Source organism: Gopherus flavomarginatus, chromosome 8 (genome assembly GCF_025201925.1).
Source record: "Gopherus flavomarginatus isolate rGopFla2 chromosome 8, rGopFla2.mat.asm, whole genome shotgun sequence".
Classification (NCBI taxonomy): Eukaryota; Metazoa; Chordata; order Testudines; family Testudinidae; genus Gopherus; species Gopherus flavomarginatus.
In genome coordinates, this window is record NC_066624.1 from 98,452,543 (window position 1) to 98,479,370 (window position 26,828).

A 26,828-nucleotide genomic window follows, 5' to 3' on the forward strand; every position below is an offset into this window, starting at 1 on the left:
CAAAAATTACTTTTCTTTGCAAATTCAGAACAGTGTTTTGTTTTTAATCAGTTTGGTATCTGAAGGAAAGTGGCTTTATAAAATTACAAATTCAATGCTCTATAATAAGTGCAGCTTTTAAACATTCAGTGTAAATGGAAAACTGTTGATTCTTTACATTAAATGCAATGGCACTTGTATTTTTGTTGTTGGAGTTTTTGTATGTTTCACACACTTTTTAACTTGCAGAGATAATAGTGCTTTTGAAAATGATACTTGAGTTTTTCTGACATGCAGTCCAAGCTGCAAGAGCAATGAGAAACCCTAATCATCTAGCCACATACAAAAAGTCATTATTCAAAGCTGATTAAAAATGCATGCAAACTGCAAACATAAGACATTAACAGACTACTACATGCCTGAAAGGTTTATGAAACAGATGACTTAATGGGGGGCAGGTATTCTGTTTCACTCTCTGATGGCTTTAAAAATTATCATCCTTCTTTGAGGTTAGCCAATGAAAAGACAAAGTTCAAAGAAGATTGTGCCAGTATGAGTATGTATCAACAAGAGTGATGACTTATTAATATGACTAGATGATCTGAGGTTTTAATTGTTCCACTAGAGTTGCCATATGGGATGATAATATATTATTCTATGCATTGGTTGTATGCATCATAAATATACTCAAGTATCAGAGGGGTAGCTGTGTTAGTCTGGCTCTGTAAAAGCAGCAAAGAGTCCTGTGGCACCTTATAGACTAACAGATGTATTGGAGCATGAGCTTTCGTGGGTGAATACCCACTTCATCGGATGCATCCACTACATGCATCCGACGAAGTGGGTATTCACCCACGAAAGCTCATGCTCCAAAACGTCTGTTAGTCTATAAGGTGCCACAGGACTCTTTGCTGCGTTTACATAAACATACTGCCATTCATAAATACACCCCCCCACACACACACACTCATTGATTTCAGTGGGAGCAGGACTGGACCTAAGTTTATAGGATATGATCTAGCGGATAAGGTAGTGGAGTGGGATACAAGACTTGGCTTTGCCATTGGCTTTCTGGGCGATCTTAGGAAATTCCTTCACCACTCTATGCTTCAGTTTCTCTGTATATAAAATAAGGCAAATGATATATTTACTGCCTTTTATATAGTGCTCAGAAATCAGTGGAGGAAAAGAATTAACTTTCTATTATGATTTTGTGCCTCTACCTTCCACTGGATAGAATAGGAATGGATCAAACAGGCATCAAAAGCCCGAGGCTTCTCTTTGGTTTGAGAGGTAGAATCCTGTGTGTTGGGAGCAGGATGGTCTGATCTCTAACTCTGGTGTGCCGCAGACTGGAAATGTTCAAAGTCCTGATTGGGTACAGAATGTCAGCTCTTCAGAGCTCACCTAGTAGGTGGATGAGGCAGCATCAGAGTGATCTGTTGGCTATTGCCAACTTCAAGAGATCAAAAATCACAAGTCAGGCCCCCTAAAATCATGATTTTAGCCCCAAGAATCAAGACTTTTTTTTTTAAAAAATCATACTTTTCTTTTGGTGTTTTTAGTTTTTTTTTGGAAACCTCCTCCCAGCCCTGCCATCCCCAGCATCTGTGTGACAATTAGTATTGATCACTCTCCAAAATCTACAGGGTAAGATGCCTTTGGCCCCTGTTGCAGAAGCCCTCACCTTCACATCTGTCCATCCACCTGCCTAGGAATTGATCCTGTCCCCTGTAACCCTCACCAGTTCAACCCCCACCTCTGCTCTTCCTAGGGTTCTTCATACCCTTTCTGAGGCTGGGGTTGCAGCATGGTCCCCTCTCCCTTTGTAGGCTGGGGGTGGCAGTTCCAGGGGCACTTCATCCCCCTCTGCCCTCATCCAAGGCAGATGTGGAAGGGGGGAGGAGCAGCAGAGCTGCCCTGTGGTTGTTGCTCATGGGAGGGGAAGGAGGGAGCAGAGCTGCGCTGGGCTCTTTGCTTTCTTCCCCTGTGAGAATGGTGACTGAAGGGGAGATGCCTGCTGGCTTCCAGCAGGGCTCAACTTTGTGATGGGCATGGAGCATCTCGCGTCATCACCGGATGAGTTCCAGCACCCGCTGAAACCCCATTATTCAAGGAAAACTTCAACAGTTGACAATATTGTGTGTCACTTGATGCACAGATAGTTGTCAGCAGCAAAGTAGCTAATATGTTTGACCATATCTGAAATATACAAAAAATGATGGGGAACACAATATGTGCATGACTCCAAACACTGTTCTTGCCACTAGAATGTCGGGTGTGAGCACTGGCTGTTCCAGAGGAAGTGGAACTAGTGCACAGGGGAACCTTTGTGGTTGGAGTGAGGGGAACCAATGAATGCTGCTGTGCTCTAGAAGAGGCTGGCTGCAATGACTGATGTTTAAGGAGTGGCCTGACTGGGGACCAGCTAATAAAATTGTTTCTAATAAGCTTCTCAAGAGAAGTGCTGTGCAAAAGTCCTTAACACCCACATCAGTTTACTTTCCACTAGGAAAGCACAACTGTGAAAACCATGCTTCTCTACAGGTTGTCCTTCCCCCTTCCAATGATGCCCAGGGGAGATGAGGTCATGGTAGGCTTCTCTGCTGGCTCCCTTAGCAGATGGAGTGGGTCAGTTGGCCACCTCCAGAAGATCTTGGAAGGAAAGGATTCAAGCCATAGGCAACCCAGAAGACAGCAACAGGTAAGTGAAAGGCTCTGAGGCTTGGCAAGAAGATCAGGAGGGGAGGGGAAGAAAAGGATGAGGAAGCCAAATCAGGGAATGTCACCAGATTTGTTAGGAATTGTTGGGGTTCTCATCCCTCTAAAGCTCCCAGTGACTGGAAAGAGCTGAGAAGTCAAGTGACCCAAACATGCTACTTCAGCTTTCCAAAATCTATGCAAGCAGAAGTGTTTTACATCGGAGCTACGTCTGCTAGTTAAACACCATGCAGTGGTGTTCTTCCCCCAATGTAAATCAAGAATAACACTTCTGAAGCTAGTTGAATTACACTGGTGCAAAAATGGTATATGAGGAGATTGGTTTCCCAACCTTCCTTAGTGGTGGGGGTGGTCATGAATGTTGTGTTAGAAGCATTCTATCAGGACAACTTAAGCCTACCACTTCTGTTTAGTAAAATCAGGGTCTCTTAATCATTAAAGTATTTGTAGAAATTAGGTTGGTTTTTTTGTTTGTTTTATTGCAACATCTAGACATTGCAACATCTTTTGTTTGTTTTATTGCAACATCTAGACATTGCAACATCTTTCTAATGCAGGAGACCCAGAAAGTACAACTAACTAATAACAAAAATCCTTTTAGATCGTGTTTTCCATAAATATAGTCAAAAAGAGAGGATCATGTATGCCCCAGTCCTCCAGACAGTTGGCATATGGTTAACTTTACTTGCATGAATAGCCCCATTGAATTCAATAGGACTCTTAAAACCGATTCCCAAGTGTAAGTGTTTGCAGGATTGGGACATTGTTGTTTGGCTTTTGTTTTGATTTACAAAAATTACTCAGTTCCTAAAATAAAAAAACTGCCCTTTGCAAAACACCTCCCTGAAAGCAACCTAGTATCTCCATCAGATGCTGTTTACCTTCTCATTGCTAAACAAGTTTCAGAGGGGTTCCCAGTACTTGTGGATTACAGACTTTTTCCACAGAATCCAATTATTTTGCCCCTAAGCCATTTTGTGTACGTGGCAGGAATACAGTTCCTCGTTTAGTGCGCAGGAAACATTCATGCAGACAAAGTCGTGCTCCAAATTTGTAAATGGAGTGTTTGCAAACAGAAGACACGGTACATCTCCCTGCAATATTTCTTTGAATTCTGAATTAGACTTTTTTCCAATGAGGAGTGATTGCTGGCTTTCTACAGAAAACATACCCACAAAACAGCTGGTTGGGAGAACAATCTTTTCACAGAAAACCATTTTTCATCCATCCATTATTCCCCCCCCTTTGAATCTCAGCTGCAGTGTGTAATTAGTATAACAATCATTACACTGGTATAACTATATTGTTACTGATATTATTCAGGAGCAAATAAACACAGCTGAATAGTTTGGGTTTTCAGTAGATAGTTCCTGACTATTTAAACAGCCTATTTTATAGCTTTATTTTAAATCTCCATTCTTTGACTTCTTGTTTGGGCTAAACCTTAGATGAGGCAGCCAGCAGCTTCACATCAAGCATCAGAGGTACCCTGCCTTGCAGTAAACAGTAGCTCAGGATGGATCTGAGATGTTGGGGCAGGCAGGAGCGGCGCCAGGGTTTCTGGCACCCTAGGCAGAATTCTGGGGGCGGCATTTTCTGCGCTCCCCACAGGGCGCGTGGGAGCTTCAGTTTCCGCTCCCATCGCACCGCTGAAGAAGGACCCTCTGCCGAAATGCTGCAGGCAACAGCGGCAGTCATTGAGCTGCTCAATTGCCTGCCGCTGTTTTCCGCGGCACGTCGGCAGAAGGTCCTTCTTCGGCGGCGTGACAGGAGCGGAACCAGAAGCTCCCATGGGGAACGCAGAAAATGCTGCCCCCCGAATCCTGGCACCCAAGGTAACCCTAGGCGGTAGGCTAATGGAAGCGCCGGTGCTGGGGGAAGGGTGTGTCTGGCACAGGTGACTTCCCGCTTTGCACACAGAATGGCTCAGGATGGGCTGTCTCAGCACTCTGCTAAAGTGCTTTCCTGCTTCTCTGAGTTAAAGCAGTTTGACACCCAGTTTCTGTTGCTAGCTATTCCATGTAACTACTGGAAACAAGCACGTGTTTAGCTGGCTTGGGGGCTAGACAAGCAGATGAAGCCCATGGATCCTGCTGCCTTTGGAATGTGTTGTCCTCCTTCCTTGCTTTCATATGGGGGATGGCCTGAGACAATTTGAGTTAAACATTCATTCAGATCTAAGCATGCTGAAGAAGTCACCAAATAGCATTGATGCATCATAAATGAGACTCGCTTGATTTTAACTGGTCTGGATGTTGAGGGCTGAATGCCCAAAAGGAATTAGGCTCCTAACTTCTATTTAAAGTTAGGAACCTAATTCCTTTTGAGTTTTTTAGCTTACTTATCAGCAGGTGGTGGCCTCTGTTAGTGCTAGTTAAGGGGGGTGGACTGGTGTGTGTATGTGTGTGTGCGCACACTTTCTAGGTGATGTTCATACTAGGGGATTTTATATACACACAAATCCTATGGAAGCTATTGCTGGTTCAGCTGATCCCAGGTTAACATTGGTGGGAGCCCTAGGAGTAGAAGAGGCTCCTGGATTCCATGAGACAGTGGCAAAAATATCTATGCTCTGTGTATAGCAGTATTTATCTGGTTGCTACCATCAGTGTAACTGCACCCAGGGGCAGCTCTAGGAATTTTGCCGCCCCAAGCACGGCAGGCAGGCTGCCTTCCACAGCTTGCCTGCGGTCCGAAGCCGTGGGACCAGCGGACCCTCCGCAGGCAAGCCGCTGAGGGCAGCCTGCCTGCTGCCCTTGTGGCACCAGCAGAGCGCCCCCCGCAGCTTGCTGCCCCAAGCACGTGCTTGGCGTGCTGGGGCCTGGAGCCGCCCCTGACTGCACCATTGCTGATGGCGGCTGTGATATGAGTACTGATTTTTCTAGCATACAGAAAACCTACGACAAACGAACACATTAGCTCGGAGGCAGGGCGCTGACTATTTTGATATGAAGAAAGTGATGTTTTGGACGATGTTGGGCATGTGAATGCTTTTAGAACTTCTGCTTTTGCTCACCTGATGCTTACTCATCTTGACAAATGGGAATACCAGCCACGGACACTCACGGTTCAGTATGAATGTCTTACCAGCAGTGATGGAGGAAGCACTAAAGCATTTATGCTACAATATTTGTGGTATGTCTTTTCATCAAGCGAGTGCAATCCTGGTACATATGGCTGGCGAGACACTTAATTCCTGCCATACGGATCCACTTGAGCGACTCCTAGCTTACTCCTATCCAAATGGTCACTGCACTCGGATTCCCAAGAGGAAACTCTATAAATAAGACATGCATAGAAGAGAGATCTCCGTCCTGCAAAGACAGGACAAGTGTTGCTAGCTATTAACACCAATGCAGGTCAGTTGGATAACTTGCTCTAGCAGGCTGTATCATGCTTTACCGGCAGGTAAAGTGGCACTGAGGAAGTATGGAACTCTTCCTTACTTCTGAACACAGCAAAGCACCCAGCTGTGTGTCAAGGCAACACTAGCTGTTAAAAGTCTTTGCATTATACAGCTTTATGATGGGGTTTGCTTTTATGGGGGTACTGGGTAGGAACCTGCATAGCGGGGGAGGACTTTAATATGACACACTGACTGCAGATACAATAAAATAATCTCACTCAGCTTTTTAAAAACAAAGGCCTTAAAAAAAAGAGCATCAATTATTCTCTTCAAGTGCAATTGAATTTTGAGCTAAATTCTACTCTCCCTTATATTCTCGAATGAAGTCACTGGTGTAACTCCTGTGAACAGAGAAGTTTCACTCTGCATTGTAAGGTGTTCCTAGAACCACCAGAGAGGAATAACAGATTTGGGTTCTGGCTTCTTAGCATCATTAGAACCAAGTTCTGCTCTGTCTCCCTGGTTTAAATCCACAGTAACACAGGGAATGTTGATACATTTATTTCTAATGTACTTACTCAGTGTGGGAGTCTTCTTTTGTATAAGCAAAAGGCTGATCCAATTGCTGTAGCAGGCTTTGCAAACTAAGGGCTTGTCTAAACTAGAGATTGTTGCACAAGTGCAGCTGCAGTAATATAGACGCCTAGTGCAGATGCACTGCATTGGTGAAAAATAGGCCTTGCATGGGTGAGACTTATTTTAGTAAGGGAGAACCTGCACCTGTTGTTGCAGGACTGGGTTGTAACTTGGGTTCCTGTTGGTTATAGGAAACCATTTAGCATCAGTTGGAAACAAATGCACTAAAAACCCAGCAGGGAGCAGCCTGCTGACTAGATGATGAGGTACTGTTCATTGCTGAGCCAACTGATCCACTTCACTAGCACACACCATGTTTGTGAAGTGCCTTGAGGTCCCTGGATAATACTGCTACATAAGGGCAAAATACTACTACAATATAGTACCCATGAACTTTAGGAGTTCTGCTAGATGGGACTGGGTTCAAAACCAAATCAGCCCTCTCTGTCTAGAGAGACCTCAACCAAATCCCTTGTATCTGATATGACCAGCCTCAGCCTCTGGAAAAGTTCAGATTCTACCATTTGCTCATTCTGAAGCTGAACCAATGATTTTGTATCAAGCGGAACTACACTGATTATGGAAGCTTTCAGGGACTTTGAAAGGGAGCTTAAGAAGAAGAAAGCTCATGAGATTTTTCAGAGATCTTTCCAGTTCCATCAGCAAGAGAGGAAAGCAGAAAATACTGGAGATGAACCACTAGCTGTATGACTGGTGTAAAGCTGAAGGTTTTGGTTTTGTGGAGCATTAGGCCCCTTTCCAAGGGGAGAGAATGCTTTTTTTTTTTAATTTATTTAAACTTGCACTTCACAGATAGGCGTTGGGTAATCTTCTCAGCTGGAGAGTAGCAGAGGTCAGCCAGAAGGGTATTTCACTAACAATACAAGGGGAGGGGGTTTTAAGAAGACACATGCCGTTCAAACTCAGCGTGTTACAGGCAAATTGAATCAATGTGACAGAGGCCTGGTCTACACTACGCGTTTAAACTGAATTTAGCAGAGTTAAAACAAATTAACCCTGCACCCATCCACACAATGAAGCCCTTTATAACGATATAAAGGGCTCTTTAAACCGATTTCCGTACTCCTCCCTGACGAGGGGAGTAGCCCTGAAATCGGTATTGCCATGTCAGATTAGGGTTAGTGTGGCCGCAAATCGACGGTATTGGCCTCCGGGCGGTATCCCACAGTGCACCATTGTGACTGCTCTGGAAAGCAATCTGAACTCGGATGCACTGGCCAGGTAGACAGGAAAAGCCCTGCAAACTTTTGAATTTCATTTCCTGTTTGCCTAGCGTGGAGCTCTGATCAGCACGGGTGGCCATGCAGTCCCAAATCCAAAAAGAGCTCCAGCATGGACCGTATGGGAGATACTGGATCTGATAGCTGTATGGGGAGACAAATCTGTTCTATCAGAGCTCCGTTCCAGAAGATGAAATGACAAAGCATTTGAAAAAATCTCCAGGCTATGATAGACAGAGGCCACAGCAGGGACTCAGCACAGTGCTGTGTGACAAGCATAATGGAAAGCCAAAGAATCAAATGAACGTTCATGGAGAGAGGGAGGGGGGACTGAGGACTCCAGCTATCCCACAGTCCCCGCAGTCTCCGAAAAGCATTTGTATTCTTGGCTGAGCTCCCAATGCCTGAAGGGTCAAAAACATTTTCCAGGATGTTTCAGAATATATCGTCAATTTACACCCTTCCCCCCCGCCGAAAGAAAAGGGAAAAAAATCATTTCATGCCTTGTTTCAATGTCACCATATGTCTACTGCATGTTGCTGGTAGACGGGGTGCTGCAGCATTGAACACCAGCATCCCGTTCCCAGTGGCAGATGGTGCAAAATGACTGGTATCCATTGTCATCATCAGCCCATGAGTGCTCCTGGCTGGCCTCGGTGAGGTCGACCGGGGGCGCCTTGGTAAAAATGGGAATGACTCCCAGTCATTCCCGGCAGATGGTACAAAATGCTTGGTCACCGTCCTCATCATAGCAGCTGGAGGCTGAGCTCCATCAGCCCCCCCCATTTCATGTCTAAAGAAAAGATTCTGTACTCCCTGGATTATTTTAGCAGCTGGAGGCTGCCTCCCCTTCATTTTATCTCACTAAAAACTCAGTGTTTCTTATTCCTGCATTCTTTATTACTTCATCACACAAATGAGGGGACACTGCCACGGTAGCCCAGGAGGGTTGGGAAGAGGGAAGCAGCAGGTGGGGTTGTTGCAGGGGCACCCCCTGGAATGACATGCAGCGGGATCTCTGGGGCTCTGACCCGGAGCAGCTATGCTCTCTGATTCTCTAGTACACTTGCCCCATATTCTAGGTAGGACTGACTCTATTTTTAGACAAAACATAAAGAAGGGAATGACCCGGGGAGTCATTCCCATTTTTGTCCATGCACCCCTGGCTGACCTCAGCGAGGCCAGCCAGGAGCACCCATGACAGCAGCAGATGTACAAAAGGATTGATAACCATCATCGCCGATTTCCAATTGCAAACGGTGCAAAATGACTGATAACCATTGTCATAAACAGATAGTTAAGGGTTAATGTCTCTCTTACCTGTAAAGGGTTAAGAAGCTCAGTGAACCTGGCTGAAACCTGACCAGAGGACCAATCGGAGGACAAGATACTTTCAAATCTTGGTGGAGGAAAGTCTTTGTGCTGTTTGTGGTGTTTGTTGTTTGCTCTTGGGGCTAAGAGGGACCAGACTGGCACCCAGGTTTTCTCCAATCTTTCTGAATCAGTCTCTCATGTTTCAAAATAGTAAGTATAGCCAGGAAAGGCAGATTAGTCTTATGTTTGTTTTCTTAACTTGTAAATGTGTATTTTGCTGGAAGGATTTTTACCTCTGTTTGCTGTAACTTTGAATCTCAGGCTGGGGGGCGGGGAAGTCCTTCTAGTTTATATAAATCTGAATACCCTGTAAGCATTTACCATCCTGATTTTACAGAGATAATTTTTACTTTTTCTTTCTTTAATTAAAAGCGTTCTTTTTTAAGATCCTGATTGATTTTTTTCCCTTGTTTTAAGACCCCAGGGGATTGGGTCTGAACTCACCAGGGACTGGTGGGGGGAAAACGGGGGGGAAGGTTGATTCCTCTTTGTTTCAAGATCCAAGGAGTTTGGATCAGTGTAGCCTCTCAGGGTAATCCAGGGAGGGGAAAGGAGGGGGAATGGTTTATTTCTCCTTGTTTTAAGACCCAAGGGGTTGGGTCTTGGGTTCCCCAGGGAAGATTTTGGGGGAACAGAAAGTGTGCCAAACGCTATATTTTGGCTGGTGGCAGCGTTATCAGATCTAAGCTAGGAATTAAGCTTAGAAGGGTCCATGCAGGTCCCTACTTTTTGGACCCTAAAGTTCAAAGTGGGGGGAAAAAAACCTTGACAACCATCATGTCATCGCCAATTTACAATGGCAGACAGTGCAATAGGGATGGTAACCGTCTCTGCTACCTTGCAAAGGCAAATGAATGCTGCTGTGTAGCACTGCAGTACCGCGTCTGTCAGCAGCATCCAGTACACATACAGTGACAAAAGGCAAAACGGGCTCCGTGGTTGCCATGCTGTGGCATCTGTCAGGGCAATCCAGGGAAAAAGGGCGTGAAATGATTCTCTGTCGTTGCTTTCACAGAGGAAGGATTGAGTGACAACATTTACCCAGAATCACCCATGACACTGTTTTGGCCCTATCATGCAGTGGGATCTCAACCCAGAATTCCAAAGGGCAGGGGAGACTGCTAGCCTCGGTACATGGACGCACACTGCTGAATTAATGTGCTTAGTGTGGCCGCAGGCACTCGACTTTATACAATCTGTTTTAAAAAACCAGTTTCTGCTAAATCGGAATAATCCCGTAGTGTAGACATACTCAGAGTGTGAAAAGAAGTTTCAGTTGCTTATTTACCACTAATAGGAGACAAGAAGAGTGGACAGTCTCATTGATGAGAGGAAATCTGAAATGACTGGCATTACTGAAACCTAGTGGGACAATCTGCATGATTGAAATGTTAAAATCATTGGTTATAACTGGGGTCAGCTCCAGCTTTTTTGCAGACCCAAGTGGCGGGGAAAAAAAAAAGATAAAGCTGCAATTAGTGGCACTTCGGCAGCAGGGTCCGAGAGGGACTGAGGGACCAGCCGCCGAATTGCCACTGAAGACCCTGACGTGCCGCCCCTTTGCATTGGCCGCCCCAAGCACCTGGTTTCTGCTCTGGTGCCTGGAGCCGGCCCTGGTTATAACCAGTCCAGGAAGGATAGAGTGCGTACAGAGGAGTGTGTGTGTGTGTGTGGGGGCCACTCTGCAGTAAGAGTACCTTTTCTAGAGTTTCTGATAACTCAAAAGTGCAGGATCTTGAATGCATATGGAGCAATGTACTGACTAACAAAGCCCAGGAGGAGTACTGATGGCAGTCTGCTACAGATCACCTAATCAAGCCAGAGAACAGGATGAGTTGTCACTTAGGCATCTTTCCGTAAGGTGTGGAAAGAAAAACTGCTATGGGGGCTTCCATTTAGGAGACCTATGCCGCAGGCCTCATGCAGCCCATAGTAAAATATCAGAGTTTCTAAAAAGTATTGATGATTTTCTAGTACAAAAGGTTGTACACCCAATATGAGGTAGCTATTTTAGATCTTTTGATGGATAAAGATGAATTAATCACTGGACCAGAAGTTATTGGCTGCTTAGGGACCAGTGATTATGACCTCCTGACATTCAACAAGGGCAAAGAGGTCAGTTCCAACACTAATATATTTGGTGCATCAAAAAGGGCTAACTTCTTAAAGCAGAGGAAAAATTTCAATGAAAACATGAAAAAAAATTGGCAGCTCTTAAAAAGAGTTGCAGATAGTAAAAAAGCCACAATTCCAAAATCACGAAGGACAACTTTGACTTAAAGCCCATCTTGATTCAGTAGTGAAGTGAAGGCAGCAATTAGAAAAAAGTAATATATGACAAAAGGGGAAATAGATAGCAGCTGACAACTTTCTGAGCTTATTTATCAGGGAAGCTAAAGACATGGGGGGGGGGGGCGGAAATCTATGGTTAGGATGGCTAAGGACAAGAAGAAAGCTTAAGTATATTAGGAACAAAAGAAATCCTAGCAATGGTATAAGCCTTGTATTAGATTGAAATGACAAAATTGTTAATGATGCAGAAAAGACAGCAGTGTTTAATGTTTTTCATTTGGAAAGAAGCAGGAATGATGTATTTACATCATATGAGGAAACACTATTTCAGTAGGAGGGTGGTGAAGCACTGGACTGGGTTACCTAGGGAGGTGGTGGAATCTCTATCCTTAGAGGTTTTTAAGGCCTGGGTTGACAAAGCCCTGGCTGGGATGATTTAGTTGGTGATGGTCCTGCTTTCAGGAGGGAATTGGACTAGATGACCTCCTGAGGTCTCTTTGATGAAGTGCATGCCAGTCAACTGGTAACAGAGGAAGATCTACATTAAACCTTTTTAAAATCAACGTGTCTAGATAACTTGTGCCAAAGAGTCCTAAAAAAATTAGCTGAGAGAGTTCTCTGACCTACTGATACTTTTGAATAAATCTTGGAATATTGGGGAAGTTCCAGAAGATTGGAGGAGTGGTAATATTCAAAAAGGGCAAGCAAGATCACCCAGGTAACTATAGCCCATTTAACCTGACATCAATTCTGGATAAAATAATGGAAAAATGGATATGGGATTCCGTGAATAAAGAATTGAAGGATAGGGATATAAATAGTTCCCTGAAAACTAAACACAGATATCTGAGTGCCGTACCTTGTATGTTTAGAGCACTGCTAAATGTTAAGTGAAAACTGAACCAAAATAACCAGCTACATACACAGCCCTTTCTGGCTCCTTTGCCCTTATGCAGCTTTACTTTCCAAGATGGTGTTGCTGTTATAAATAACAGAATTGTCAACAATCAAACAAGGAAATGGCTGAAGAGACTATCAAAATATATTCAGATTCTTATGGAAATGTTTTCCCAGGGCTACAAAAGCAAGAAGAACAGTAAATATGGCAGACTACATGTAAATAATATTAAGGTTAAGACATAATCCCACAGAAAGTTGCAAGACACTGCACTCTTGTACCTAGGGGAGAAAACCCACTTTGAAGCAAGCACGCGTTCACTCTCCAAATGGACTTATTTCAAGCTCTCCAGGCTTTTAAGTTTACTGTGGCTGAGGCCGCATGATTGCAAAAGTCTGAAGAAGAAAATGTGGACATCAGGAAATAATAAAAATACCAAATGCTAGCTGCTATCTCTGAGAAAAATAGACAGTTAAGCTTGTTGTTTTCTTGGGGTGGGAGGAATCTGTCTTTTTTTTTTGGTCTTAGATAAACATTCAGATCTTCCAAGAAAAAAGCCTGCATTTAGTCATGTCTAGTTTGTTCTGGGATCCAGAAAATACTGCACTTGAATGGAAAAATTTTATTCATGTTAGTATCTTGTAACTTTCTGTCATCTCCTTGTCTGCTGACAAAAACGAACTCTGCATTGATGGTACATGTGAAATGAGATGGCTGACTTCAGTGCAGAGTCACACACATTAAATATCTCCACTGCAAAGGGACTTAAGGCCAGACTTTCAAACGAGCTCAGCCTGGTGGTGACGAGCTCTTCAAAATCTAGCTTCAACTATGGATACAAGGCATTTGAAAATCTGTTCCATACAGGGCATGCTTGTTTGCAGTCTCAGTACTGAGGCCAAGAAATGGATGAAGTATGAGAACTGAAGAAAGGTACTTACAGTGGTAGTGCTGGTTAGGACTGATATACATTGGCAGACATAGTGATGAGGGATATTGCAGGAAGTACCCATGTGGCTGTCCTTCAGTGTTCAGGACTGCCAAGCTAACACTCTTCACGAGCACTAAATCCACAGACAATTTAATACTGAAGAACATTGTTACATTTCCATGACCGGTAAGAGTTCAGTTTGATGGTTCTTATTGTAGATAGGTAGGTAGGTGTGTGCATGCGCAGGCACGCATCCACACCACTCCCCACTGCAAGATGGAATTGCATCTGCTAAGTGTACATGATTGTTGCCTGCTTGGGTTAGATTCACAAGGGGGCTTGGGTGTTGCAATGCCTTAGGTGCCCAACACTTCTTGGCATTCATAACCTCAAGTTAGGCACCCAGGCTCTCCATATGCTGTGTGTGCCTAACAAAGAGACTCTCAGAAGCCAGCATGCTGAGTATGGTTAGCTTAGGCATCTCCCCAAAGAAATACTGAAGAGAGAGGTGCAGCCAAAGCCCTACTCCTGAGAAGGACTTAGCATCTAAATTTGGGCCAGATAAGGAGGACTCTAGTCAGGGTTCACAGCTGTGAATCCTCTTCTAGAGATAGACATGGAGGTAAGTCCTGCAGAGGCCTGCAAGATCTGGTGTAATTTACATTTACTGCTGACTTACACTGGTGTATCTGTTACTGTGGATTTTAACCAGGGTGACGGAGAGCAGAATTTGGCTGTAATGTTAAGAAGGCAGAACTCAAATCGGCTATTCCTCTACAATGGTTCCAGGAATGCCTGACAATATAGGGTGACGTTCTCTCTCTAACACTGATGTAAACCTGTGGCCTTCAGTGGGAGCTGCAGTCTTATAAGGAAAAGGAAAATTTAGCTCAAAGTGTGGTTGCAATGGAAGAGAATAAAGCTACTATTATGTTTTCTAAGGCTTTAGTTTTAGAAGCTGAGTGAGATCACTTTAATCTAACATAACTGTAAATACAATAAGCCTTTGCCACTTCTTGCCATTTTTTACTCAAGATCCATACAAAAACAAATCCATCAATATTCGATTCTGCTATATAGTACAGAGACTTCTCTTAACAACTAGTGTTAGACCATCTTTACAGTTCAGTGGTAGTGAACAGACAAGGACAAATGCCAAAAATAATGAGATCATGTAGAAAGGACAGATCAATCCATATACTTGGCTGGATTCATTCACTTCTCTTCCTCCTTGAAACTATCCAGCCTTCTTTACAAGTGTTTAAATGACTTATGAGAGGCTTAGGGTGCTGCATTGTCATTAGTCTGTGCCTGGTTTATGAATTATGACATGTAAAATTCCAGCTGGTCTTTTAAATGTAATGGCCGAGCACTTCAAGTCTACCGTATTCAGGCAACCAGCCACATATCAAAAGGGAATTAAGTTTGGTCACTATCATCTTATTCAAGATACACCCCAGCAACCTAGAGATTAGATGAGAGGCTTTATCTCCTCCTTGCAATTCCCCTAGCTCTTCAGCCACTCTAAAATACTTTCAGCTTGAAAGTCTGTTTATTACAGAAAAAGTCTAAACACAATGGCTAATTTGTTGTTTTCATGTGGTTCTTGTCACACATATGGTGAGACGATGGATGTTTTGGGTCAGATTTTCACAGCTGCGTGCCTAATTTGCATGCACACCTGAGGTAAATGGGCATGCAGATACTCCCCCAAACAACCCATAGGGTTGGGCAGTTGCCAAGATAGGCCCACACTCATAGCAACTGCACAGACAAATGCATGGAAAGGGTTTCCCCTCCCCCCCGTATGAATTCTGACAATCTGGGTCTTTGTCTCTTGGTGACCTGATCCTACAAGGTTAAATGGATGCCGTCATTTGCCAGTGGCTTCAGTCAGAGTTGCCTAGGCTCAGCACCTTGCAAGCTTAGACCCTCGATTATTAAAAATAATTGCATCCTTAAAGCAGAAGGCAAAACATGCACCATTAAATTAGGGGCTCAGCTTTCCCTGACTGACTTCAGTGGGGCTATACAAAGGAGTAAGGGCTGCAGAATAAAGTCCTAAGTAGAAGCCACCATTTATTTTTATCTCTTACAACTGCTCTGAATGACTCACCTGACAAAATGGAGGCAACTGCTGCAATGATGAAGGAAACAATGACTCCAGGCCCAGCCATCTCCTTAGCAACCAGTCCAGACACTACATACATTCCAGTGCCAACACAGCTTCCAACTCCAAGGGAAACCAGGTCCATTGTTGTGAGCACCTGGGCCAGCTTGGTCCCATGAGAGGTGGTGGTGCCTGTGCCCTCCAGCATTGACTCCACAGGTTTGGTGCGTAGGATCCTGGAGTGCATGGCGTACCATGTGGCACCCCACTGGATCCTCCTGGGGTCCAAATAGGAGAAGAAGCTCATTGTAATGGTGGAGTATTGAGACAAGACACGAGGGTTCAACAACAAACTCCAACAGCAGCAACTTCAGCTAGTAACAGCCCTTTTCAGAGAAGGTGTAGCACAACTTGAAGCCACATTCTTGCATTCAAAGCTTTTAGTTCGCTTTTTGGGTCTGTAAAAGAGAAGAAACATGTACTCACTCACACAAAAGTTTAGGGGTGCTCATAGAAAAACAGGATCAGCCTTCTCTAGGAGTCAGATTGGGACTCAAGAATTCGGGGATCAACTCGAAGCTGTGCTATAGATTTCCTCTGTGACCTGGGGAAACTCATTTAGAGGGGGATTTCAGAAGTGCTCCGTGTTAGCCTAACTGTGCTCCCATGGAACTCAATGGGAGTTTTATAGTTGACTTTCATGGGAGGAGAGTTAAACCGAGCATTTCTACAAATCCCACCCTTAATGCCTCTGTCTTGGTTTCCCTAATTGCAAAATGGGGACAATGCTACCCCCTTTATCTGCCCTGCCTATTTAGATCGTACGCTCTTACTGTGTATTTGCAAAGCACCTAATGCAATGGGGCATTGATCTCATTTGGGACCTCTAACTACAACTGTAACACACACTAGTCAGTGCCTGAGACTATATTTGTGTACTGCTGCCTTCCAGTGGATGGGAAAAGACCTGCTCAGCTGTGTTTCCTAGATCCAGTTCTGCTAACAGCTAATGGAGAGTCTCTCTTAACTCAAGAGGTTGTGCTTTGGAAGCAGGTGTTTTCATCCATGTAGTCACTGGAAATTCCCATCAGCCACAGAATGATAACCGAGACTGTGTAGCTGGCCATGGATTTGGTACACCATTCACTAGGTGGTGAAGAGGATTAATAAATGCTGAATCTGAACATTATGCTGTTGTGTCTTTGATCATCTCATGGGGAGTGATTCAATACCCTGTGCTCATGACCCTGTAAGACTGGAGATGGGCAAGAGGTAGCTTTGCTCCATGTATGCCATATTTTATACTTTTATGTGACTGGCTGAAGCTTAGTAATATGTGTCTGAGCCTTATATGGACAGAACATGATTTTGTTTCCCTTAAAATAAGGAACTGCTCCTAGATGTCAGATCTCTATCTAGGCATGAGAATTCTTGTATGGTCAGCTTCACTCGGATTTACCTGCTGCAGCATCCTTACTGAGCCTAAGAAGAAAATATTTTAAGTGGACACTGCTGGATCAGTTTAGGCCCAAAATTTAGGTTTTGTAAAACAAGTTTTTACAAAATCTGTCACTTATTTCCATGTCTTTTCTGAGCCTCAGGTTGCATTGTAAAGCTCTTTTCCACAACTCTGTGTGTGCGTGCGTGTATTTTATTTTACATATAATATTAATTTTTAAAGCTGATTTTTGCATGCAGTTTCTTAATTCTAAAAGCTAGGACTTTCAGAAAAACACCACAAGTCACGAGGCTCATGATAAACTTGTGAGTGTTGGCAACTAGGTTTAGTAATCTAAGGTGTGGTAGGAAATCTTTTTATAAATATGAATTTTAATTTGATAGTGTCCTTAAATGTGCTTGGGAGACAAAGCAATTGTGTTTTCATCTACATATCCAAAATAAACGTTAGACAGCCTACTTAACACCACATGGCTTATTTAATAAACTTAACCCAGCATTCATTTTAGTTTTTGGTTGATCTAAATTCAGAATTTCCTCAAATTTTCCCTCCAAGCAATAGTGACCCGAAAAGAACTCTATACAATCTAAATAAATTATATTTAAAAAATCACCCCTCTCCCACTTGAGGAAATTTGTGTCTTTGGGATGGGAGTTAAAATTGAGGTTCTGGCCCTGGTTATTAAAGAAGCTGTCCGCTACTCTGTGTTGGCCAAATTCCAGGCTAGCTCATTACATTCTATCTGAATTTCCCCTTCAGTTTCAGTTGGAAATGACGGGACAGATCCTCCGCTGGTGTAAGTCAGCATAGCTCCACTGACTTCACTGAAGCTAGATGGATTCTACCATCTGAGGATCAGGTGTAGTTTTCTTCTTTCCTTGTTGTCCCATGGTTTGATCCTGAAACTGCTGAGAACCTTCAGGTCTTCTTTCAGGAATGGGCTCCTGAACTAAAATGTTGCTGTGTGTCATGGAACAGCTCTGTGTTCCACCAGGCCTGCATTTCAGCAATGGGTGAAATTATTCCTGTAAATACAGTAATCGCTGTTAAAAAATCATTTATCAAAAATCACCACTCAGCTTTCTCAGAGACACAGCAGTAATAGCCTATAAGTACAGCAATATGTAGCACCATCTCGGATACTGGCATAGTACTGACTTGTTAATTACAACTACAATCTGTGTCTTGTAGAGTGCTTCTCCCAGGATTTACCATGTCTGCCTGGCACAAGCTGCAGAAGCAAGTCCTGTAACCCTGCCCTGTGGGTCCTCCTTGTCTCCACCCAGAGCCAATTTTTCTCATGCTCCTTCTTCCCATGGTCCTTTGTCTCACACTGCCTCCCTATGCCCTGATTTTGCTGTCACCTTCCCATTTTCGTTAGACAACAGTGGACCCACCATTTTTGCTGCCCTCCATTCACTTTGTCCCATATCCTGCTTTCTTCTCCACTCTGCCCCCTTACCATGTCATTGTTTCTCAGGAGCATGGAGGCTGCTCAGGGGTCCTTGCAGTGCCTTATATAGCACTTCCACTTGCTAGTTTCACTCTGAGACGCTAGCTGGACCTGCTGCTGAAGCTGGTACACATAGTGATTGTTGCTTCTGCACATAGGCAAACACAGCCCAGGCATGCTGCAGTTCAGCCCCACTATAGAGGCCATTGCCTCCAAGTTTTCCCATCAGGCTCAGGAACAATGTCCTGTAATGTCTCACCCTGTTAGCCCCGTCTTTAGCCATCTGGGCTCCTTTGGGCTTATAGACTCATTGGTTTTAAGGCCAGAAGAAACCATTAGATCATTTAGTCTGACTTCCTGTATAACATAGGCCATACAATTTCATCCAGTTACCCCTGTACTGAGCCCAGTAACTTGTGTAAGAACACTGTGTACATCTAAGTTATGATGTTTATGTAATTTTTCCTGGCCACAGACTTTTGAATGCTGTTCTTGGCTTAGAATAAATGCCATATTCCACACCAGAAAATGCTGCACTTGTATAGTGTAGGGGAAGTGATGCCTAGTTGGTGAAGTGCTTTGGGATCCTCATGGTGGAAAAGTGCTGCTATTATAAGTGTATACACACATGGATCTTAAATCCAGTTATACCATCAGGTATTTTTTCTGCACTTCTCATCCCATATTTTCGCTGTTTATCAAGCTATCTTTGTATAAATAGAGGTTTTGTTTTAGATACCCAGTTGCTGCCACCTCCTGCCTGACTTGAGGCCCAGCCATACAGAGTGCTGAGCACTCTTGGTATCTATTGAAGCAAGAGGGGTTGAGATCACTCAGCTCCCCTCAGGAGCTCATCACTTCACTGGATGAGGCCCCATTTTGTAATCCACGATGCCAGGGTTGACTGTATCGCAGTTGGAAGAATCTGTGTCCTCTGCGCTGTGAAACATCACCATATTTTAAAAAGGGAAGAAAGAGAACCCGGAGAACTAGACTGGTCAGCCTCACTTCAATCCCGAGCAAAATCATGGAGCAGGTCCTCAAAGAATCTATTTTGAAGCACTTGGAGGAGCGGAAGGTGATCAGGAAGAGTCAGCATAGATTCACCAAGGGTAAGTCATGCCTGACCAACCTGATTGCCTTCTGTGATGAGATAACTGGCTCTGTGGATATGGGGAAAGCAGTGGATGGGATATATCTTGACATTAGCAAAGCTTTTGATACGGTCTCCCACAATATTCTTGCCAACAAGTTAAAGTATGGATTGGATGAATGGACTATAAGGTGGCTAGAAAGCTGGCTAGATTGTCTAGCTCAACAGGTAGTGATCAATGGTTTGATGTCTAGCTGGCAGTCAGTAACAAGTGGAGTGCCCCAGAGGTCGGTCCTGGGGCCAGTTTTGTTCAACATCTTTATTAATGATCTGGATGATGGGATTAATTGCACCTTCAGTAAATTCGCGGATGACACTAAGCTGTGGGGAGAGGTAGATAAGCTGGAGGGTAAAGATAGGGTCTGGAGTGACCTAGATAAATTGGAGGATTGAGCCAAAAGAAATCTGATGAGGTTCAACAAGGACAAGTGCAGAGTTCTGCACTTAGGACGGAAGAATCCCATGGACTGCTACAGGCTGGGGACCGACTGGCTAAGCAGCAGTTCTGCAGAAAAGGACCTGGGGATTACAGTGGATGAGAAGCTGGATATGAGTCAGCAGCGTGCTCTTGTTGCCAAGAAGGCCGATGGCATATTGGGCTGTATTAGTAGAAGCATTGCCAGCAGATCAAGGGAAGTGATTATTCCCCTTTATTTGGCACTGGTGAGGCCACACCTGGAGTATTGCATCCAGTTTTGGTCCCCCCACTACAGAAGGGATGTGGACAAATTGGAGAGAGTTCAGCGGAGGGCAATGAAAATGATTGGAGGCTAGGGCACATGAATTACGAGGAGAGGCTGAGGGAACTGAGCTTGTTTAGGCTGCAGAAGAGAAGAATGAGAGAGGATTTGATAGCACCCTTCAACTATCTGAAGGGGGGTTCCAAAGAGAATGGAGCTAGGCTATTCTCAGTGGTGGCAGATGAACGAACAAGAAGCAATGGTCTCAAGTTGCAATGCAGGAGGTCTAGGTTGGATATTAGGAAACACTATTTCACTAAGAAGGTGGTCAAGAACTGGAATGGGTTATCTAGGGAGGCGGTGGAATCTCCATCATTAGAGGTTTTTATAGGCCCGTCTTGACAAAGCCCTGGCTGGGATGGTTTAGTCTGTGTTGGTCCTGTTTTGAGCAGGGGATTGGACCAAATGACCTCTTGAGGTCTCTTACAACCCTAATAGTCTATGTCTCTTTTAAAAGCTGAACTGGGTATTTGTCACTCTTCAAATGAATGTTCTGATGGTTTTTGTACAGCTCAGTCAGTCCACTGCTCTCCAAGCCTTTTATTCAAATTGAAATAGTTTTAACTGAATCGTTTTTCAAACTGGTGCAAACCCTTCTGCGTGGACAACTGTATTTTAGCTTAAGAGTGGCTTATTTTGGTTTAGGTTATGCTTATTCCTAATTAGCTTATAATAGCAATAATGAAAAAGAGCCACTCTTAAACTGAAATAAGGGTGTCTGTACAGGGTTTGAGTTTGGTTTAAATCTGTCCTTTAGGTTAAACTGATGCAATTTTCTCAGGTAGACAAGCCCTCAGCCTTAAAAAAATCCCCTCTGTGTAAGTAAATACCGCTATGCCCATTTTACGGAGCGGCAGATTGAAACACAGAATGGTTATATTTTCAAAAGTGACCACTCATTCTGTGTCACTCAGTTTTGGGCATCAAACTAGAAGTTTCCCAAGTTGGGTACTCAGAAATGAAGCCATTCAAAATCAAAGGCCACTTTTGAACTGCTTGGCCAAAGTGACTTGGCTCAAGGTTGTACTTCAAACCAGTGGCAGAGGAGGGAGTAGAGCCCAGGAGCTAGGCTTCAATTTTCCCTGCCTTAATAATCAAAAGCACTGCTAACAGTAGAAAATTAATTGCTCAAAATACATAGATTCTGCATGTGAATTGTTTTAAGAATATTTTTCAAAGGGTTGGGTTGGTTTTTTTGGGTTTTTGGAAACACAAAGGTTTAGTAAGAAAAACAGTGAAAAGGAGAATCAATGGTAACTGATTTTGTTTCTTTTTTATAACAATATAGTTGGATTTAGTTGCCGAAGTGGCTATTTTTAATATTTCTGCAAAAGTCTTCCTTCTCGATGGTTTATAAATCTTCACATACACTTTAATTTTTACTTCCTTTTGCCCATGAGAGCTTAGTTCCTTTATAGGACACACATTTGGTTCTCCATGAAAAAGCAACTCTTTCTGTGCCCTGATTAGTTAATTTTCTGCTGGATAAATATATTGATGTTTTTATTTTTTCCCCCTTAATGCACAGTTTGGATTACCAATCGATATGCTTTGATAGCCTTCTAGAGGGAAAAAAATGAGGAATAATTAGCTCAAGAATTTTTAAAGTCAACAAGCACTGCCTCCAGCTCTAGTTAAATTTAGTTTTCTCTTTCTCTAATGCCTTGCTGCTTTAATGCTATAGCCTATGCTGAAGCCAAAGAGACTACAGGGATATTCAGTAATAGACTGGGAAAGTACAGTTGGGCCTGAACTAAAGTTTTGGATCTGAACCCCACCCTGTAAAACTCTGAGGAAGTTTGGATCCAACCTGAGAGTCAGCCTGTGCAACTCTTATTCATGTTGAGTGGCACCTTGCTCCATGAAGAGTCCCATTGACTTCAGAAGAAGGTGCTATTCAGCATGAGTAAGGATGGCAGAATCTTGCCCTTAGTGGCTGACTTCTCTCGGGCTGAATGAAAAAACCCTGAGACAATATCTTCAATTTGTAGAAATGTTTGGATCTTGATCCCAACTTGCAGACAGGCCAATCATTACCTGAAGGTAAAGTACAGGAGAGACTGATTCAAGGTCACAGAACTTACTGGGATACACTATGAGCAAAGGATTGTACAATGACTTGGACAAAAATTGGAGAGGGTGAAGAGAAGAGCCACATAAAAGATCTGAGGGCTGGAAAAAATACTGCACCATGAGAGTTCAATCTGGGGAGGTAATCAAAAAAAGATGGAGGGGTGACTTGACCACAGTATAAAGTCCCTTCACCTTTAGGGGATAGAAAGAAAAGAAAGAAAGGCACAAACAAGAACTAGTGGCTGGAAGTTAAAGCCAGACAAATTCAAACTGGAAACAAGGCACACATTTTTAATGGTGAGGGTGATTAACCATTGGAATGAAGTACCAAGCAAAGTGGTGATTTCTTCATCCCTTGATGTTTTCAGATCAAGACTGGATGCCTCTCTGGAAGAAATATTTTAGTCAAACACAGATTATAGGGCTCAATACAGAGATAACTGGGTGAAATTATGTGGCGTGTCTTATACAGGAGGTCAGATGATCTAATGTTCCCTTCTGGCCTTAACATTTCTGAATGTATCTGTTTGGGCTACTCAAAGCCCCTAAGCTGTGAAGTGCAGCTGCATAGGCTGCTCTTCATTCCAAGGTGCAAGAATCCCCTTTCTAACTGACACAAAATGCCTCCTTGTTTGGGCTGGACAGAATCACAGACCCCATCCCAGGCACCGTATATTGCAAATGGGTTCTTGGGAATGTCCCTGGAGACATAGTGAGCATGCTGCTAATGTTAGGGGCAGGTCCTTCCGTGGCTGAAAATTTAAAGGGGGCTGTGATTGAATATGGCTGTAGGTAGTCCCTTTCATACTCAACCTATGTCAAAGAGAATTCCAAAGAAATTTGTTACATACTAATGTTGCAGTGATCTCCTAGGTGGAGACAATGATCTTGTCCAGTAAGTGTTTTCTGTTGTTACTATAATGAAAGTCCTGATAAAATTATATTCAAGTGATATAATATACAGACACTGTAATTAACTATCTAGTGTATCTATGTTGTGTTTGTATGTCTACCCCTGGCTTTTCCTGGGTGGAATCAGAACTTCCCCACTGTGTTTCATAGGCCCCATAGTGATTTCAGCTAATAGAGATTCTCCTAAATTCTTTCATTGCTATTACTAAGTATCAGCCATGAAGTTCTATGCAACATCAGGTTTTTTTATAATCCTTTTAAGAATCATTAAGGAAGAAAGTGCATTTCAGTACTTTGAGACTAACTTTTGATAACTGCAGTTATGATATTGAAACATCTGGAAGCGTTTCAGATAAGCACTTTAATTAAACTATATCAGTACATTGTTTCTTTGCAGACTTAAAAGCTTCCCTTTGTCCCACTTGAAAGCCTAGAAAAAAAATCTCATGGACGTAAAACACTATATGAAGCAGTGACAAATAGCTCATTTCTGCTCTGCCCCACTAATTTCTTATAGCCTGCTATACACATTTAAAATAACAGATAGTCTGGGAAGGTTTGCTTTGCTCTGTGTTGTGCTTTGATCATTTCTGACTAGCAGAATCCCCTACCTCCAAATAAGGCAGATCAGCATACGACATATCTTGGGTATATAAAGCTGCAGGTCTTAAGAGACTTCTCTTCATCCAGAACCAATAAGAAAGATGCTCAGATGGCAGGATTTTACTCCTGGCTATCATCCTCTCTTTTAATTATAAAACCTGAAAGCTCAGGAGAGCCTGTTTCAGTGTCAACACCAATAACTTGCAGGAGAAAGCAAACTCTCATTCGGTGAGTTCTAACTGGATTGCCAAGCCATACGCCATTAAGCAGAATGTCTGCATTGCCAACCAGTCTGAGTCAATTCTTCCAGTCTGCATTCTTATGAGCTAACATTTACTGCTGCAACCACACGCTTATTAGCAAGTGGTGTTTGTACTGCAACACTCTTCTTCATTAGGGTAAATTGACTAAAACAGCAATCAAATCAGAACTATCGGTCTAGGAATTTACAGGCACAAATCTTCTTTACCTCATGGATACATTTGCTGAATTATTCATAATGCAAATCTCATTGATAACCTCATTCACTGTCTTATCTGTCCTTTTAATCTTATCAATGGGGTGGATTGTGCCCCTGTGGACCCCCTTTACATATAGGTCTGCCCCTCTCTGGCAGAAGGGAGTTGCTGCTTTCACAGCACCACTCCCACCTTTGCCCCATGGCAACATGCCTCCCTTGGAGCTCTGTGCAGACAGAATTCCTGACAGTTCAGAGGATGGGGTGAAGGAGTATGGGGTGTTTCAGGGGAGGCTGCTCTTTTTGAAGGCCCCCTGTATTTGTGCATGAAAATCAGGTGAGAGCCGTAGAACCTCCCATTAGGTCCCTTCTGGAGCTGGTATTGCCCAGGGTCAAAGTGACCCATCCAATGGTAGCAGTCTGCTGAAAGGGACTGTAATGCCAATGAGCAGAGGAGGCAGCAGCAGCCATCCCTGCCTGGGGTCTCTTGTTACAGCATGGAAGGGATTTTCCTTCCTCATAGATCCCTTACATTCAGGGTTGGGACGTGGAGAAGCCACCAAAACCTGCAGCCTCAAACCTCTCCCACCAGAGAGGATGCTTTAAGGACCATGCCAGGAGCTGAAACTTGGAGTCTTCCTCTTTCCATGGCCCTGGCCCGGCCCCATGCATTTTGCTTATGGGAGGGGAGTCAGTCTGATCCTGTGTAACGAACAGTTTCAAAGGAACTGGTACAGAATGAGTCTAAAAAGAAACTCAACAGCAATAAAAACATCAAAAGGCCAAATCATAGGAGCCTTACTCAAGTTTTTTACACTGAAGCCAATTTTGAGTTTGCCTGAGTAATGTTAGAAGGTGGGTTTATTTTCCTCCCTGTCGCTTCCATGAATGGAAGGAATCCTCTGCACATCTCTCCTCCCCATCTTGTGCAGAAGTGGGGCTCAGTTACCTCCAAGACACCGTCCCCTCTACCACTCTCTTCCTCTGCAAACCACACGGAGAGTGCTCTGGGATCTGCCCTGTGGGATGAGGTGGGGATGAGTTGAGGGCAGAGATGAAGGGGTTGGGGCAGGGATGCATATTCTCCATCTGGCCCTTTGGAGATTCCCAGGAAAGATAATGAAGCCTGGGGCTCTATTTCTTTTGTTCTGGGCTTCTTCCCAGGGTATGTCCACACTAGGAAAAAGGGTGGTTTTCTCACCACCTTGATAACTCTCATGAGGTAAAATCCTAGGCAGCTTGCAGTTTTAACATGTGTTAATAGGTCAATGTAAAGATTGGGGCAGGGCGAGGGGAGCCTGGGGTTTTTAAAACACTCACCTGTCCGGGTCTTTGGTGGCAAGATTTATTACCTGCTGCTGAAATGCCACCGAAGACCGTCGGTGACTGAAGGACCCTCCGCCGAATTGCCACAGAAGGCGCTCCCCCTGAGGGCTGCGGTGGTCCCGATATTTTCAAGTTACCATCTGGTCTGGTGGTCTATAAATATGAGGCAACTGAGAGAGTCTTCAGTGCCTCGCTGCTGGCTAATAGCAAGAGACTGATGAGAGCTCTTTAAGGCTGGGTCTCTGCTGATATTTTACTTAAACTCTTCCACTGTTGCACTAGTATTGGTGCAGCGCCACCAGCGGTAGCATAGGTGGAAGCACTAGTATAGACCAGGCCATCTAAGCCTCCCCTCAGCAGGTTTAAATGCCACAACTACAGCCACCGCCCATCCATACTAGCGCTTCTTTTGTTATTAACATCAATGGAGCTGCAACAAGGGGAGATTTTAAGGGGGAAAAAGAATAGTGCAGACAAGGTTTGTCTGGTTAATGATTCCCATTAGTTCCAGTCACAACAGGCACTGAAGTAAAGGGGCTTTAAGAGGACATTTTGTTGTTGTTTTTTTAAGTGAAAAGTATCAGGGATGCAAAAACAAAGCACCAAAAAGAAACCCACGGATGATAAACTAAAAATGACAACTCCTATTGCGATTTCCCCACTAATCCTAGCAGAGAGCCAACCAGGGGCTCTCCTTAAGATAAAACAGGTTGGATTTCCCCTGGTTTTGCACTATCAATCATGTTATTACAAAAGTAATTATAAAAATCTTAATTACACTACACTGTAGTGCGATAATCACCCCACACACTGAGTGCTTTTTTAAAGAGACAGCTATGCCACAAATATTACCTGTAATCTTCAGACTACCTAGCATCAGAGAGAGATGTGCTCTGCACCAAGATATGTTTTAAACAAATGCCATTTTGTCATGTGTGGGGGTTTGCAAAACTAATCTAAAAAATTCAGAAAGGCAGCTCTGAAGAATTTGCACAAAACACCATGTCAGTATCTTGGGGCTATGTTGATCTCTGGTGCTAGCAGCAGCTGACCGCATTTGGATGAAGCAGATGGTGCAGCATTAAGACACAATGGACCCCAGTTGCTACGAAAGCACTAGCCCT

At 43.7% G+C, this 26,828-nt stretch overlaps 1 protein-coding gene across 1 annotated transcript in view; it reads right to left on the reverse strand.

Annotated features, from left to right (window-relative positions):
• The window catches only part of SLC7A14 (solute carrier family 7 member 14), a 70,480-nt gene that overhangs the window by 26,265 nt on the left and 17,387 nt on the right, over positions 1–26,828 (reverse strand). The window contains exon 2 of the mRNA XM_050965900.1: positions 15,535–15,986. Within this exon, the coding sequence (XP_050821857.1) occupies positions 15,535–15,835 (301 nt within the window). The 5' untranslated portion in view covers positions 15,836–15,986. The remainder of the gene's footprint in view (positions 1–15,534; positions 15,987–26,828) is intronic.